The following is a 15,550-nucleotide window of genomic DNA, read 5'->3' as shown; positions in this document are numbered from 1 at the left end:
CAAGAAAAACTAACAGATTTTGAATTAAAACCGAACCGAAGCGTAATGACAACCTTTATTTTCGACAGTAGTTGGTCCGATGGAACAATCGCTACCGATCTGGGTGGTAACCGCAAACAATGACAGACAGGATTATACTAACATAGTATCTGTACAAAGGTGAGTGGTAGAAACTCTATGTTGTTCTAAATTGAACGGAAATAATTCCAGGTCCAAGGATTAAATTCCGGGACACATCTATGCATATTTTGAACCACCCTATGTTACATTGAATTACAAAAAAAATCAGACCTCGATTTAGTTCAAATTTATTTGGACAATTTCAGAGAGGGCACAAAAATACTGACGCATTTATTAAACTAGAAATAAATTTATTTCAATTGAAGCGATATAATCGTAGGGGAGATGAGGGCATAATGAGCACCCGAGGCATAATGAGAAGTCCATTTTTCTACATAAGTACGTATTTTCTTAAACAAATTTTCATGAGGACTTGTTTCGTACTACCTATAGTATTAATTTTTCACCAAAAAAGAAATATCCTTTTCATATTTACAGAAATATTGAATAATAACCAGCTAGGTTCTCAAGTGACGAAAATATTATAATTTTTGAGCACCACCAAATAAGCTTTTATGACCTTTAAATCATCTTGATCTGAAATGTATGCACTGCAACATGATCTACACATTGTTTCTAAATTTTCAGCATCATAAAATTTTTGATTTTTCACTTTAATCAATTTTAAAACGCGTTTTTACTTTAATTTGTTCACTAGAGGCGAACAGAGCACTTTCAATGAAGGCATATTGAGCATTTTCTGCCGGAGAATCTAGCAGCGAATTCAACTCGATGAAGTCAACTGAATAATAGAGCTACAGCTTAACTTGTATCGTCTGACGATTTGGCCTATTGGTTAGATGTCGGAGAGGTAATCAGTAGACTCGAGTTCGATTCCTGTCCGAGGGGATTTTTTTTTGCACATACCATTCATGATTGATTTTTTTTATTGTTACATTATACGGCTAATAGCATCAAAGCATCACCCTCAAACAAAACACCAGAAACATAATGTATGAACATGTGTTAATTCTTTGAATTCTACAAACAGACCTAGATTATTTTGTTTTTGCTTTGTTTGATGAATCTACGCCTCATCGTTTAGTGCAATCATGATCATAAATGATAAATGAAGAAAAAAAAAATCACCTCCACCAGGAATCGAACTCGAGCCTACTGATTATCTCTCCGACATCTAACCAATAGGCCAAATCGTCAGACGATACAAGTTGAGCTGTAGCTCTATTACTCAATTGCCTTCATCGAGTCGAATTCGCTGCTAGATTCCCCGGCAGAAAATGCTCATTATGCCTTCATTAATGGTGCTCATACTGCCTCGGGGGGTTTCTCATTATGCCTCTACAGTGACTGGTTTTCAGCTTTCGGCAAAATTTTTTAAAATGCATTTTTAAACGTTTTTATCTACTTTTTCAAGTTTCATTCAATTAGACAATAGACTATTTGAGTGTCGGAACACGAAACAATGATGTAATTCACATATTACAGCTGTTCTCTATGGTTAAATAAGCATTTTCCTTAAGGTGCCCATTATGCCCTCATCTCCCCTATATCTAAACAAATTCTTACAAAAGTCAATATTTTAAAAGTATCGTAACATTCCTAATATACTTTCAAGTACGGTTGCCTACTTTGTTCATTCGTCTATTTCCTCGATGCGTGCTTCCTGATCCTTCTTGAAAACGTCAGGCGCCATATCGGCGTCCTTATTTTCTTCAATCACACGATACTCCTCAGCAACCTTCAAACACTTTTCGGCTGTTTCAATAGCTTTAGCTCGCTTTTCATCGTTCAGCTGCGTAACACCGAACAGCAGTTGGAGCATGTCGGTATCAAACAGCTTTTCGGCAAGAGTTTTGCTGGTCTTGATTACGTTGAGAATGATAATAAGTCCTCGATACTGCACTTCGGGACTTGGATTGGCAACCATGGTGTGGAAAATGTCCAGCCATGCAGCTGGGGAAAACATTTTTTCGCAGCATTTTTCACTTACTGCTGTCAAATAGGCCAGAGCACCAGTGGCTGCCAATGCTGTGTCTTCGTCTTCCTCCTGTGTCAGCAGAGCTAAGAACTTAACTCGATCGTTTTCTTTTTCGTGCATTTTAACGACATCAGGAGCCTGAACCATGTTGCACATGCATTGCGTAGCAGCCCTTTGAAGCATCAGATGATCTTCTGCCATGTATGCTTCTATTTTACTGATACCCTGTTCTTTGATGATACGTTGACGTGTGGATTCATTCATAGATGCTAGATTGCAAAGCGCCATGAGTGCTTCAAAATTTTCCAATGCATTACATTCGGGATGGAGCTGATTCACCAACGGCCTGATCACTTCCAGGTTTCGCTGTCCCGGGAATGCAACTTCTGGATTGATTGTAATACCGATCCGTGAGAGAGCCTGAGCTGCGTGACGTTTTCCGACAGCTGTACCTTTTAATGCTAATGGTATGAGCACTTTGGCACCTCCTTGTTGAACAACTTTTCCTCGAACCTCCTGTTCACTACAGAGAGCATTAAATACCCGCGAAATCATCTCACGGCTACCTTCGCTTTCCGTTTTACACAGTGCAACCAAACCAGAAGTTACACCCTCGTTGGCTAGAATTATAATACGAGAACTTATAAAATCAGGATCATCCAACTCATGCTCCTCAGGAATATGATGCTTGGCAAATTGTGCCAATTTCTTCATTTCAGGCAGTATTTCCTGTTTTTCATACGCATTCACCAAATTGACCAGAGTTGTAACGACACCGTAGATAACGGATTGATCTCCCGTTTTAGCAAGCTCAATCAGTCCCTGGATGGCGGCACGATCTTCCACTAGCTTTTCTTTAACATCTGCGTCCAAAGTCAAATAGGCCAAACCTTCTGCAGCAAACTTGCGAATATCCTTATCCTTACCAGGTTTGATCAAAAATCGACGACACGCCTCAGCCAACTTCTTCGTTGAACCATCGGCAAACGGTCGAATCGAGGCATCCAAACCGCCTGAACTTCCCATTTTACATAGACCCACCAGAGCTCTCACCCGAATCTCTTCGTTTTTGGAGGCATACAGTTTCTTCAATATCTCTGCTCCGCTCTGGGCCATACCCTTTGCTTTGTCTTTTTTGGATGTGGCCGCTATGATGCACTCACAGGAAACCTAGAACAAATGTAAACAAAACGGTCATTAGGACATTATGATAGGATTAAGTAACAATAATACAAATTACAAATAATTTGTAATAATACAAATTATTACAAAAAAAAAAACTACTCCAAACAAAAATTTTGAATCACTCACCTTTTGTTCAAGTAAGTTATCGGACTGTGCCATGGCCAAAATCATTTGCATGATGCCTTCTCGTCCTATAACGGCATTTCCAACGTCCAGAGGACCCGTAAGGAGAGAGGTCATAGCTACTGTCACACGAACCTTCGACTCGTGGTCTGGAGTCAACAATTTATCCTTGACAAAGTCGGTGATCTGTTCGGTGAACCTTTGACGAGCTTCCTCGTAGTACATGTTCTCGTAGATTCGAGCCAAGCAAACGGAAGCAATGGTTCTGGAAGATGGCGTGATATTCATTGCACTTTCATATTTATACTCCTCTAGTTCCGAACAAACTTCCATCAACCGCAGTAATCCTTTCATTTCGACCAGCCGCTCAGCCCAATCGATGGTTTTGTAGTGAACATTTCGGATAATCAATTCCATGATAGCGTCTCGTGCTTCACCAGTGATAAGCCGATCTGTTACAGAATATACCAAACAGCTCAACAGAGTATCAATCAGATTTTTGTTGGCTTCTACAAGGTCCTTGTCCGGTTTTGATTCATCTTTGTTTTCCATTCCGGTAAGAGAGTTCAAAACCGTCTGCATACAGTGCTGTGAGGCTGCTACCCGATCCTCGATGTTGCTATCCAAAATTTGAAGGAACCATGGTATGCCGAGTTCCTGAATAACCATTTTCGTACGATCGGGGCTTTTAACGCAAACTTCATCGATGGCTCGAATGGCATTAGTAATGATGTCGTTATTTTTCTCCACTTTAAGTAGCTTTCCGATTTTGGCCACCAAACCTTCTTTGAGCATTATTTCTGCACCTGCTGATTGACGAGCTAATACAACAATATTGTTCATGGCCTGTTCCCTTTTTTCCTTGGTTTCCGAAATTTCAAACGCAATTTTGAACATTTGTGCTACTTTATTGGAAGTTTGTGCCCTTTCACGGGCTCTTTCTTGAACAATCGCGTGCAATCGCTCCAGATGAGGTTTGATAGTTTTGTTATTTGGATCCTGGGTGTGAATAGTACGCAGGTCCTTGTACGCCTCCTCGAAACGTTCCAGGGCTTCGTAAGCTTGGAATCGTCGGAAAAGTGCCTTTGGGTCATTCGGACTGGTCTCTAGCGATTTGGTACAATCGTTAGCAGCCTTTTCAAACTTTTCCATCTTTAAATATGCAGCAGCACGATTTTTATAAAACACTGGAAGATCTTTATGCTTATCATCCAATTTGATAGCCTTCGTGTACCATTCGATTGCCGATAGCCAATAACCATTCTTGAACTCTTCATTTCCCTTTTCCTTACACACATTCGGATCCTCCGCCTGGGGCTCCATTGGAATTTCACTCACCATTTTGTTGCGAACTGAAACCATATAAGTACTTATTTATTTGATACTGACTTATTGAATGTTTTTCTGAATACTAACCAACTCTTGATGTTGATCCTGGTTTTTATATAACGATTGCGCCACCTTCTTACCCGATTGGTTGGACTGAGGAATATTCTCGATTATTCTGAACGAGAAAATTCTAGATGAAACGATGCAATTTCCCACTGATCGGAAAACGTGTCCGACTTGCTTCTAGACTGGTCGAAAGTGAAAGAAAGGAAAACCAATGAAAAACTCTCTGCAGAGTGAACAGGTACTATTTTTAGAAATAAAATCTGATGTTCGTTCACTAGAACCTGAAGATGAATCTGGGAGGTTGCGCGAGTAAACTCAGAGAAAACATATTATTTTGATCATGTTTTTCGCGATCTACTGTTTTCTGTTTACCGAGATTCGATACATAAAGGATGTCCGGAAAATGAGGTCAAAATAAAGGAACAAAATATATTTTGTAAAATATAATGTTACATTAGGAAACAATTTATGCTTACGTGTAGTTAATAGATCACCGATACATTCAACTTGAAATTTTATGTTTTACACATGAGTCACTTATAAATATACAGTTATTTCTAAGTTTTTTGGAACAGGTGGACTAACGATACAGTTTCGACGATGATGCACCGCCCGCATTCCTTCGAAAGAAAATATTGTCCATGTTCTAATTGGAAAGATAGACGAGTTTCCAATAGGATTTTTGTTTATGATGACATTTTCATCGAGGGGTTCATCAATGTTCTGAATACACTGAAAGTCTTTCGTTTTCATATTATGAATAAATTTAGAGTACCTCTATCCGTGATAAAAACAGATGGGTTATAGTCTCAAATTCCGGACAAAGCAACCGTACTGGTGGTCCATTATACCAGTTTCAACTCAACTTTTTTTAGAACAGGAATAAGGATTGATCCAAAAGTGATGAGATTTGGATCCAATTTGACGGAGTTTTAAACCGTTAGACAGCTAACCGGAACACGTGTGGGGTTGCCAATTTTTTTCTCTGGATTGGATCTAATTTTGTTGGTCCAAATCTTGTTTAAATTAGACCCAAGAATAGAACATGGATACAGGTTAAAAGATCACGAATGGGGTTGTCTTTTTTTTCCATTGCATTAGATCTTATTTTCTTGGTCCAATTCTTGAATAATTTAGACCCAAAAATAAATCACGGATACAGGTGTTCTAATACTTGCGCTTGCGGTGGATGCTCTTACGAAAAAAAAGTTGGATTTAATCCAATTTCTAATTTACGTTTTTTTCAGTGCGTGAAGGGCTAACATCACTTTATTTATTTTGAATGAGATTCAAAGCGGATTGAAAGCTCGAGCCGGGCATTCGAAATTAAAATTTTCCGAATACATCGATTAATCATTGATAAAAGTAACATCCATAGTTATTAGTGAAGAGCTAGTTTCATTTACCATTGCACTGAATCTCGCAGTTAATAATGCTGAATGCATTAGGCGTTATAGTATCTGGAAGATTGGTAAGATTTTTTTTCCAGTTTCAACAGAGCGCATCTGCTAAAATAATTCAACATGTTATTTCGAATATTCCAGGTACAAACCGATTTCCAACAAGTCTCGGATGCCCAATTTCTCATTAATATTCCGGAGGCGGATAACGTTAACCACGTGGTTGTTTTCCTAACCGGAACGACGCCTTTCCCAGAGGGAATGGCCGGTGCAGGTAGCTAACAAAGTTCATTTCATCTATGTGCTGTATTTATATTTCAGAATTCTTTTTTTTTAGTTTATTTCAGCTGGCCAGATCCATCTGCTCCGCCCAACTGGCAATTACTAGGATTCATTTCCAACCAAAAGCCATCAGCAATTTTTAAAATTTCTCAGCTGAAAAAGTTACACGAGCTTACTGACAGCAATGCAGGCAACATTTTCGGCAGTAACTTGCCGATTTCACATATAGCACAGATCGGTGTTTCAATCGAGCCAGAAGCATCACTTGTACAGCAAACCCCCGTTACGGTATATCGTAGAATCTTAATTGAAATTTCGATAATCTAGTTCAACCTTTATTTTTTACTATTTGCAGACTACTACCGACACTTACTATCAATTTGGTCAAAAAATGTTGGAAAACTTTTTCAATTTCGTGAGCAGTTTTTCGATATCGCAGTCCCAAATGGTTCCCAACCCACAGGAAACGTTCGTGCCACTTTCAACGGTCCAAACGTGGTTCACTAACTTTCAGCGACGCCTGGAGCAAAATCCCAATTTTTGGAAGAGTTAGAATATTGCATGATGTTTCTGGAAATTTTTCAAATGTTTTCCTCTGCCTGCGTGTCGATTAACAATGACAAAAATACGCTTATTTTGGTATTTTCGCTGCGTTTGTGTTATAAGTTTCCTATGCTTTTATTTTAAAGTTAAATATAACATAGAAAATTTGTAATCGTCTGTTTTTGACTTTGCAATAAAAAGAAATGACCATTTAATAAAATTGATTACAGTTGTAAGTTTATGTAAACATTTTTTTAGATTATTATAAAAAAAAACTTAAATCAGGTAATTGAGCCACATATGAAATTGAGCCTTGTTAATTTACTTTTTTCGATTTAAGTCTATTATTTAGGTATACAATTGAAAAAGTAGTAATATTTGAAAACGTTATGAATAGCATTTCTCAGCAAAAATGGTCATGTTGAATTAAACAAAAAAAACGATCCTGTATCTGCATTAGAGCACCTGTATTCGTGGTCCAAACAGCCGGTTTAGACCCAAATTCCGACCCGAGCAACCGCATTGGTGATCCATTATACCAGTTTCAGCTCAACTTTTTTTAGAGCTGGTATAAGGATTGATCCAAACCTGATGAGATTTGGATCCAATTTGACGCGGTTCTTAACCGTTTGACAGTTAATGGAACACGAGTGCAGTTGCCAGTTTTTTCATTGGATCGGATCTAATTTCTTTGGTTCAACTCTTGTATAAACTAGACCCAAGAATAGACCACGAATACAGATGCCCTTAGGGTGGCAGCCAAAATTGCCTTGTCGAGTTTCAAAACCCGACCATATTTATTTCATAGATTGGTAGGCATAACTAATAAAAATGGGAAAAAACCAAGTCTTAACGTTTATGCGAAGGCTTGGGAAAGTCTCCGAAATTCAAATTCAAATATCTGTTCTTCTCCTTCATTTTTTGATCCTAACAATTTTGTTGATTTGGGTGAGATTACTGAGGAAAAGTTAAAAGTTTTGCATCAAAATTTAATGGAAATGATTCAAAGTTGAAAGCAAATTCAATATTTGAAGCTTTTCAAACTTCCTTTAATTATGCTAACAAAATTATTATGACTTCAAGATTTCCTCATAGATCCAAATAGGTGTTTAAATATTATGAATTGGAACGCTAGATCTCTGCTGGCTTAGCAAGATGAGTTCTTTTTATTTTTGAAAATCCAAAACATACATATTGCTGCCATCACTGAAACTTTTTTAAAGCCGGACAATAACTTGAAAAGCAATGCTTTCTTTAAAATTTTGCGAAATCATCGACTTGATCGACAAGGTGGGGGTGTAGCTATTGTCATCAATAGTAGTTTTAAAATTTAGACTTCTTCCTTCTTCCAATACAAAAGTCTTAGAAACAATTGGAATTGAATTAGAAACGTCCATGGGGAAAATTATATTTATTCCCGCATATTTGTCTTTTCAATGTACCGGTTAACAGAAAATTTTTTTGAAGGGAGATTTACAAAATCTCACCAGAAATAAATCTAAATTTTTTATTATTGGTGACTTTAATGCAAAACACCAATCTTGGTATAATATTTCATCAAATTCTAATGGGAATATTTTATTTAATGACTGCTCTTCAGGTTATTATACTGTTGAATATCCTAATGGGCATGGGTGGCAAAACTCCTCAGATCGGCTTGGCCAGTGAAAGAGAGTGCAATTTTTTTCATCTGCTCCCTCAATCGGTGCGGGGAGAGATAAACCGCACTGAAATGAAGAGTGAGATTGTCAACACATAAGAGTGAGCGAGAGCATTCATATCCGCTGATGAAGAGAATTCCCTTCTCCGGAAAAATCTGTTGCGCAATGTGCTGAGGAGAATTCGAGAGCTAACTCAGTTTATTCTTGGTACGTTCACAAGAAAAGATGCTGCTTTCCGAATCAAAGCTCCCAGCGGTGTCCTGATTTTCTAGAAGCCGTCCTGATCTTAATTGCAATTGATTTTACAATAAAAACAGTTTAACCTCTTAAACCAATGGTAATCTTCGGTTCAGATGATATTTGATTATTGTTTTTCGGTATAAACTAAAAGCCACCTAACTTCATATCTCTTCTGCTGCATAAATTAAGGCGTATACTCCACCGCTATTTCGCCTTAATTTATGCAATCTAAGAAGAGCTGCATTTCATTTCCACCAATCTACTGGGGTCCTGAAAAATCCTGGTTTTTGTTCTTCGCGGTGTCCTAATTTTTTGATGAAACCACCTGTCACCTCTTCTTCGAACGCTACCTTTTGCAAAAAAAAAAAAATCAAAACAGCTAACAGCAGTAGGCATGGTAGCGGATAGAAATTGTTTATATTTTTTCTACGTTGCGTGGTGGGAGTCTAAATATTTTTTTCCTTCTTTGCTCTGAGGTGTATGACTGAAACACAGGGCGCTCTTTGTTTAGAATTCTCTTTCTCCCACTCGGATGCAAATGCTCTCACACTTGCCGTCCGAGTCACTAACAGCTCGTGTAAACTCGGGTAACGAGTGGAGCACGATCAGCGAAAGAGGATTACACTCGGAAGCCGAACTGAAAACAGTGTTGGTTGCTCCCGGCTCTTTGTTGTTTGAGAAGAGCCGACCAACCCTGCTAATGGGCATACTTGTTTTTCTTCAATTAGAAATCCCTCCACAATTGATTTGGTTCTAACGGATTTAGACGAGCATTGTAGTCAATTAGTTACTCATGCGGACTTCGATTCAGACCACCTTCCAGTAACTTTTTCTTTATACCCAAAATCCAATTGAAAACCCTTTAAAATCAACTTTTAACTTTCAATAAGCTGACTAGGGAGCGAGATAGGAATTTTATTGAACGTAATTTAGATGAAAACGTTCCATTGAATTCAATAGAAGATATTGATTTGGCTGTAGAAAATTTGACAACTTCAATAGTCAATGCTAGAGCCGCTTCAATACCTAAAGTTAAACATAAATTTAATCAACCTTTAATTGATGATGATCTTCAGTTTTTGATACGACTGAAAAACATTCGTCGACGCCAATATCAAGTACTAGGGATCCTTATTTGAAATGTATTTATTACGACCTTCAAAAAGAGATCAAACGTCGTTTAAATTTCATTCGTAATGAAAATTTTGCTAAAGCAGTTGAGGACATAAAACCCTACTAGAAGCCATTTTGGAAATTAACTAAAATTCTTAAAAAAAACCCAGAAGCCAATTCCTACTTTGAAGGATGGGGATAAACTTCTTTTAACTAATGCAGAAAAAGCTCAAAAATTAGCCCAACAGTTTGAGTCTGATCATGATTTGAATTTAAACGTTGCAAGTCCAATTGATGCTCAAATTTCCCTAGAATTTGATGATATTCTTTCTAAGCTAAATGTATTTGAAAGTTCCTGTGAGACGAATATTGATGAACTTAAATTGATTTTCAAAAAATTTAAAAATATGAAAGCTCCGGGGGAAGATGGGATTTTCTATATTCTTATTAAAAAGTCACCTGAAAGCACTTTAAATTTTTTAGTTAAAATTTTCAATAAATGTTTTCTATTGGCTTATTTTCTCAATAAATGGAAAAATGCCAAAGTAACTCCAATTTTGAAAGCCTAGAAAAAGTGCTTCAGAGCCTTCAAGTTATCGACCAATTAGTTTGCTTCCATCTTTAAGTAAACTATTTGAGAGAGTTATTTTGAATAGAATGATGATCCACATTAATCAGAATTCTATTTTCCCTGATGAACAATTTGGTTTTCGTCATGGGCATTCTACTACACATCAACTTTTGAGTGTAACTAATATGATTAACGCTAACAAATTTTAAGGTTGTTCAAGTGTTGCTCTTCTTGATATTGAAAAAGCTTTTGACAGTGTTTGGCTCAAAGGTTTAGTAGCTAAATTAGCTCGATTTGATTTTCTCAAGGCAGTCACCAAGTAATCAAGGGACCACAAATTGAAGACAATCTGCGTTCAGATCAACAGGCGGACAGGCAGTACTGAAGGAGTATTATTCAATTGACCAGAAGAAAACCACGTGGTGGACGGCCATTGTTGACGTTCGAAATCGGGATCATCATTGATACTGAACAAAATCATCGTTTACGAGTTACGAAACAAGCTGGTAATTTCTCATTTTTCTCTATTTCTACCCTATCCATTTCCCTTTTTTGTTCTTTCGATAATTAAGTGCTTCGTTCATATTTTCAAAACGGAAGGCATTAGTGTCTCCGTTGGAAAATATGAACGAAGGCGGGGGGTTAAACCCTTCATCTATGGATGAAAAGGGTTTGACGTACGAGAATGAGGAGCATTTGGAGGATTCAGATGAGCCTGGTCCCTCAAATGCGAACCATTCTCAGATGGATGACGATTCCTCATCATCCACAGCGAAGCGTAAAACAACCTGGCTCCGAAAATACGTAGAAGGCTCAGCTTTCTCTGGCCCGTGGGTGGTTTTTATCCGGCCCAAAAAGAATGGTAAGCACCTAAATGTAGTTCAGATCACGAAAGATCTGGCGCCACCACGTGAGATCCCGTGTGGCGACCTATGGACCGATAGTGGAAACAGTTAGCGACAGATTTTGATTTCCTATCCCTCGGTTCCCTGCGCATCGAGAACTCATTCAACCGTCAAGTTCTATCAGATAAGCGACCCTGTGGTAGCTGTCGAGTTAAAAGTGTTAAGCTAAGAAATAAATTGTAAAAAACGAGTTTGGCTCCTTAAAGCCTAAAGGTATGAGCCGTTTCAAATAAAGAATTTACAAAAAAAAAAATTAAAGTTTTTAGCATACATTCAGGCGCATTCATACTCGTATACATACATATATAAGGGACAATTGGGATGAGCTGGTAACCAAGAAGTGTTTTGTTTTGCTTGCAAAAAAGTGATCCATGATTCAAAGTGCAATTTCACTGTTACCGAGCGCACACATAATATTTGAATGCATTTTGATAATATTATCGATTAACTAAAAGTAATAGTATGAAATAATTTCTTTTAGTTCAGTAGATATCAGAAATGCTTCACATTAACCTGGATGCTATTTCTTTCGGAAGACGTTATAGGTATACTATTTTATCAGAAATGCATCAAAGAATCGATTTCCCAAATTTCATGTTAATGCGTAAATTGAAATTTTTTTTTGAACAGAACACGATTTAAATAAAAGTTAAAAAATTTATTAATTTTGATCGATTTATGAACTACCCGAGTAATTAGCGAACGTTTAACTATTTATCTAATTCATTTCATTGGCTTGCAGCAAACTTCACTTTATACGAATGAAAATATGAGTGAACATTCAATGCATCTTCAAATGATGAAAAGTGAGCTGTCTCGCAGTCCACTTCGATTTCAAAATTTCCCCTTCAAGGATACTTTTTCTTTTCCAAATTCCTGTGAGAGGGAGTAAACCGAGAGCTTTAGGAGAAACCACGTGAGTTTTGTTCCGACTTCCGATTGCAATCCGAAGCTAAAACGTGCGCTCGCGAGAGTGTTCTAATTGCTCACCCCACGTGTGGAATGCATTTTCCAGGAGAAGGCCCGATTGCGTTAAGAGCGAATCCTGATGAAAAGCGAACGAGAGATCTGAACGACGAAAGCATGGAAAACGTGGAAAACGTTTATTCTGTTGGCAGGGTCGTGGGCATTTGGAATTCAGAACTTGGAACGAATGAGCAGCGTTGTTCTTCTCCCTTGACAATCTGTCGTCATATGTTTTGATTTGTTTCGCGCGACTTTTACATTTTCTCTATATCCTCACGATGGGAAGATCACGTGCATCATTTCGCCGGTTGTCTCTTTATGAGCTCCTAAAACGGAAATACCTTTTCTGCATCGAATACCTTTTTTTTGTTTTAAACGATTCAGTTGGCAGAATGAAGTTGGAAAAATTGTCCGGTACAACTACAACAGTACAGCAATATTTACTCTTGGAATCGAACTTGATCATCAGTAATAATCCTTAAGATTTAAGCCTTTGAGCAAAATTTTATATTTTGAGCATAACCATAAAACTTTTTGCTTTAGATATTATTCAATTTCATTTTTGGAAGGGGGTATTGATTTTACATTAGAATCATGGGTCTGTCAATGAAGTCCACGATTGTTTTTAACTTTTCCATCGTGCCATTACTTTTGAATTTTCAATTGTACATGAATTCCAAAAAATGCTACTAATAATGTTTGAAGCCATAAATTCTTATCAATTTATATCGTCACCCGTCACACCAAACAAACCTCCTCCCCCCACCCCTTCGAAATTTCCGAAAACCGCAAACCCCAAAACCCCAAAATGAAAAAAAAACTAAGAATTTTTGAAAAAAATGATAAACTAAAAGAGTTTTCAAACAATTCTAAGAGCAAGAAATTCCACGTTTCATATTCGTCATTTCTTCAAGTCTTTGATATGAAATAACTTTTTTTGTAGATAAAATGTAGATAAATATGGATAAAATGTAATTTGGTTGCATACAAGTTTTTTTTTCAATTTTTTGAATTATTTTATATTATCCCGCCCCCCCCCCCTCTTCAAGTGATATGTATTTCAACTTCAATTCCATACCAGGCAGCGATACAAGGCTCGAAGGCAGACGGGATCGGTGAATTCTGTATTCAGGCGTATAATGAATCCCAGCATCCTGTTGGCCTTCTCGAGTACCACAGAGTAATGGGGCTTAAAAGTCATATGACTGTCCAATAAAACTCCAAGATCCTTTATCTGATCCACACGTTGCAGTGACTCACCCAGTATGCTGTATTCATATATGAATGGATGTTTCCTCCGACCAAATGTAATAACACAACACTTTGCAACGCTTAAAACCAGTAAATTATCAGCACACCAGTTCACAACCATGTCCAGGAAGTCTTGTAACTCGTAACAATCAGCTAAACTGTTTATGACCAAAAATATTTTTAGGTCATCCGCATACAGGAATACTCCACAGCCAATAAGAAGCAAATTAATTTCATTGCAGAACATTGTAAACAACAGAGGGCCCAAATTGCTGCCTTGTGGAACCCCAGACATTGGAATAAAATCAGGAGATTCTGCAGAACCAATTCTAACAGCAAAACGGCGATTCGTAAGATAACTTTTCATTAAAGCACATAGTCGTTCAGAACATCCCAAACGTTGCAATTTTTTCAGCAGAATATCGTAATTCACTGAATCTAATGCAGCCGAAATATCAGTATAAATTGCATCAATTTGTTTTCCGCCATCCATTTCTGATATGCAATATGATGTGAAAAATGTCAAATTCGTGGTTACCGAACGTTTAGGGAAAAAACCGTGCTGATTTTCAGATATCCGGTTCCGACAAGCGGAGAAAATAACATCGTTTACGATCCTCTCTAGTACCTTCGAGCAGGCAGCTAGTGATGTGACACCACGGTATTTGAGAATATTTTGCTTATCACCTTTTTTATGGACTGGGCTCATGAACGATCTTTTCCAGGCGTCGGGGAATTTTTGCTGTTCGAGGGACCGGTTAAAGAGCAGTGGGCGAAAGAACAGAGAAAACACTGGAAAGAGGTTACATTTTTCGGCAGGAGACGTGGCAATTCGGTCATTTAGTTGGAGTACCGCAGGTAGACCGGATTCCTTCCGTTTTGAGTTGACAAATTTCCAGAACTTTTTCGGATTGCGGCGAAGCTCCCTTTGCGTACGTGCAACATAACGTCGATAGCAAAAACGGTTGTAACTGCGATATCTTCTTGTAGCATCGTTCAATTTCATTTTAGTGAAAGGGCACCTGGAGCTAGTGAACTTTCGAAGTAATTAAGAGCGCAACTGTTTTAACCGCTTTAACACGTTCGTCGCCACGTCACCCATATTCGGCAGACGGGTGTGTTTCCTGGGGGGCCCCATCACATCAAAAAGCAGGTGACGCTCTCTTACTCAAGTAAGCCGCTCAGTTTAGCCACACGTTGCAAATCTGGGAGCTCTCCCTCTTTTCTTTCTCGCTCCCAGAATTTCGTTGGGCCTGGCTGGTAAAACTACTAAAACGAGCGTGGCGACGAACGTGTTAAGCGTCCATTACTCCAGGGAGGTCGAAGAGGAGGTCGCACCACGGGTACCGATTTGTTAAAAACATCATCCAAAATTGAGCAAAAAAACTCTCACGGCATTATCAACGTCCGTACAATTGAGGAAATCCATCCAATCAATTTCAGAAAGGACTCGATTCATTGTGTCAAAATCTGCGCGATTGAGGTTGCGAGCTGAAGTATCGAAGCCTCAGGAAAACTGGTGTAGTTCATATATTACACGTCCAAGAAAATATTTGCCTTATGCGTATGAAAGCTGAAGTTAATGTCTAAACCATGAAGCCAAGAAATATTTTTTTTAAATTTTTTTTAATGAAATGGTCACAAAAAGTTTGAAAAAATGGTCTGAAAAACCTATTTTTCATTCGATTGCTAGTAAATAAATACTGTTTGAGTGATGGTAGAGTTTTTGAAAAAATATGACTAGAAAATTTATTAAAATTTTACCATTTTGCAGTCTTTAGATTTTCGATGCAACAAAAAATTGAATTTACTGAAATTTTTCAAAGTTCACTACTTTGCACGATTTTTTTTACAAA

General features: G+C 37.8%; 2 protein-coding genes across 3 annotated transcripts; one reads left to right on the top strand and one right to left on the bottom strand.

Moving 5' to 3' along the window:
* Positions 1-350: 350 nt before the first annotated feature.
* LOC129760579 (protein unc-45 homolog B) lies at positions 351-5,398 on the bottom strand. Of its 2 annotated transcripts, none has more exons than XM_055758235.1 (4): positions 5,239-5,398; positions 4,784-4,944; positions 3,371-4,719; positions 351-3,229 (listed from the first exon to the last, which is right to left on the bottom strand). In XM_055758235.1, exons 3-4 carry the CDS (start codon positions 4,706-4,708, stop codon positions 1,715-1,717), a joined length of 2,853 nt encoding a protein of 950 aa, XP_055614210.1. In that variant the 5' UTR covers positions 4,709-4,719; positions 4,784-4,944; positions 5,239-5,398; the 3' UTR covers positions 351-1,714. The 2 variants fall into 2 exon arrangements, with proteins under 2 accessions (XP_055614210.1, XP_055614211.1); XM_055758236.1 differs by having other exon boundaries at positions 4,784-4,939; positions 5,239-5,397.
* A 631-nt stretch (positions 5,399-6,029) lies between these two features.
* On the top strand, positions 6,030-7,159 carry LOC129760582 (protein OPI10 homolog). Its single transcript, XM_055758238.1, has 4 exons — positions 6,030-6,233; positions 6,307-6,436; positions 6,500-6,732; positions 6,800-7,159. The coding sequence occupies exons 1-4, from the start codon at positions 6,195-6,197 to the stop codon at positions 6,995-6,997; spliced, it is 600 nt and encodes a 199-aa protein (XP_055614213.1). The 5' UTR covers positions 6,030-6,194; the 3' UTR covers positions 6,998-7,159.
* The last annotated feature ends 8,391 nt before the right edge of the window (positions 7,160-15,550 follow it).

The sequence above is a fragment of the Uranotaenia lowii genome, unplaced genomic scaffold (genome assembly GCF_029784155.1).
Source record: "Uranotaenia lowii strain MFRU-FL unplaced genomic scaffold, ASM2978415v1 HiC_scaffold_667, whole genome shotgun sequence".
Classification (NCBI taxonomy): Eukaryota; Metazoa; Arthropoda; class Insecta; order Diptera; family Culicidae; genus Uranotaenia; species Uranotaenia lowii.
Note: the sequence above shows the minus strand (reverse complement) of the source record. Positions and strands in the feature narration are given on the sequence as shown.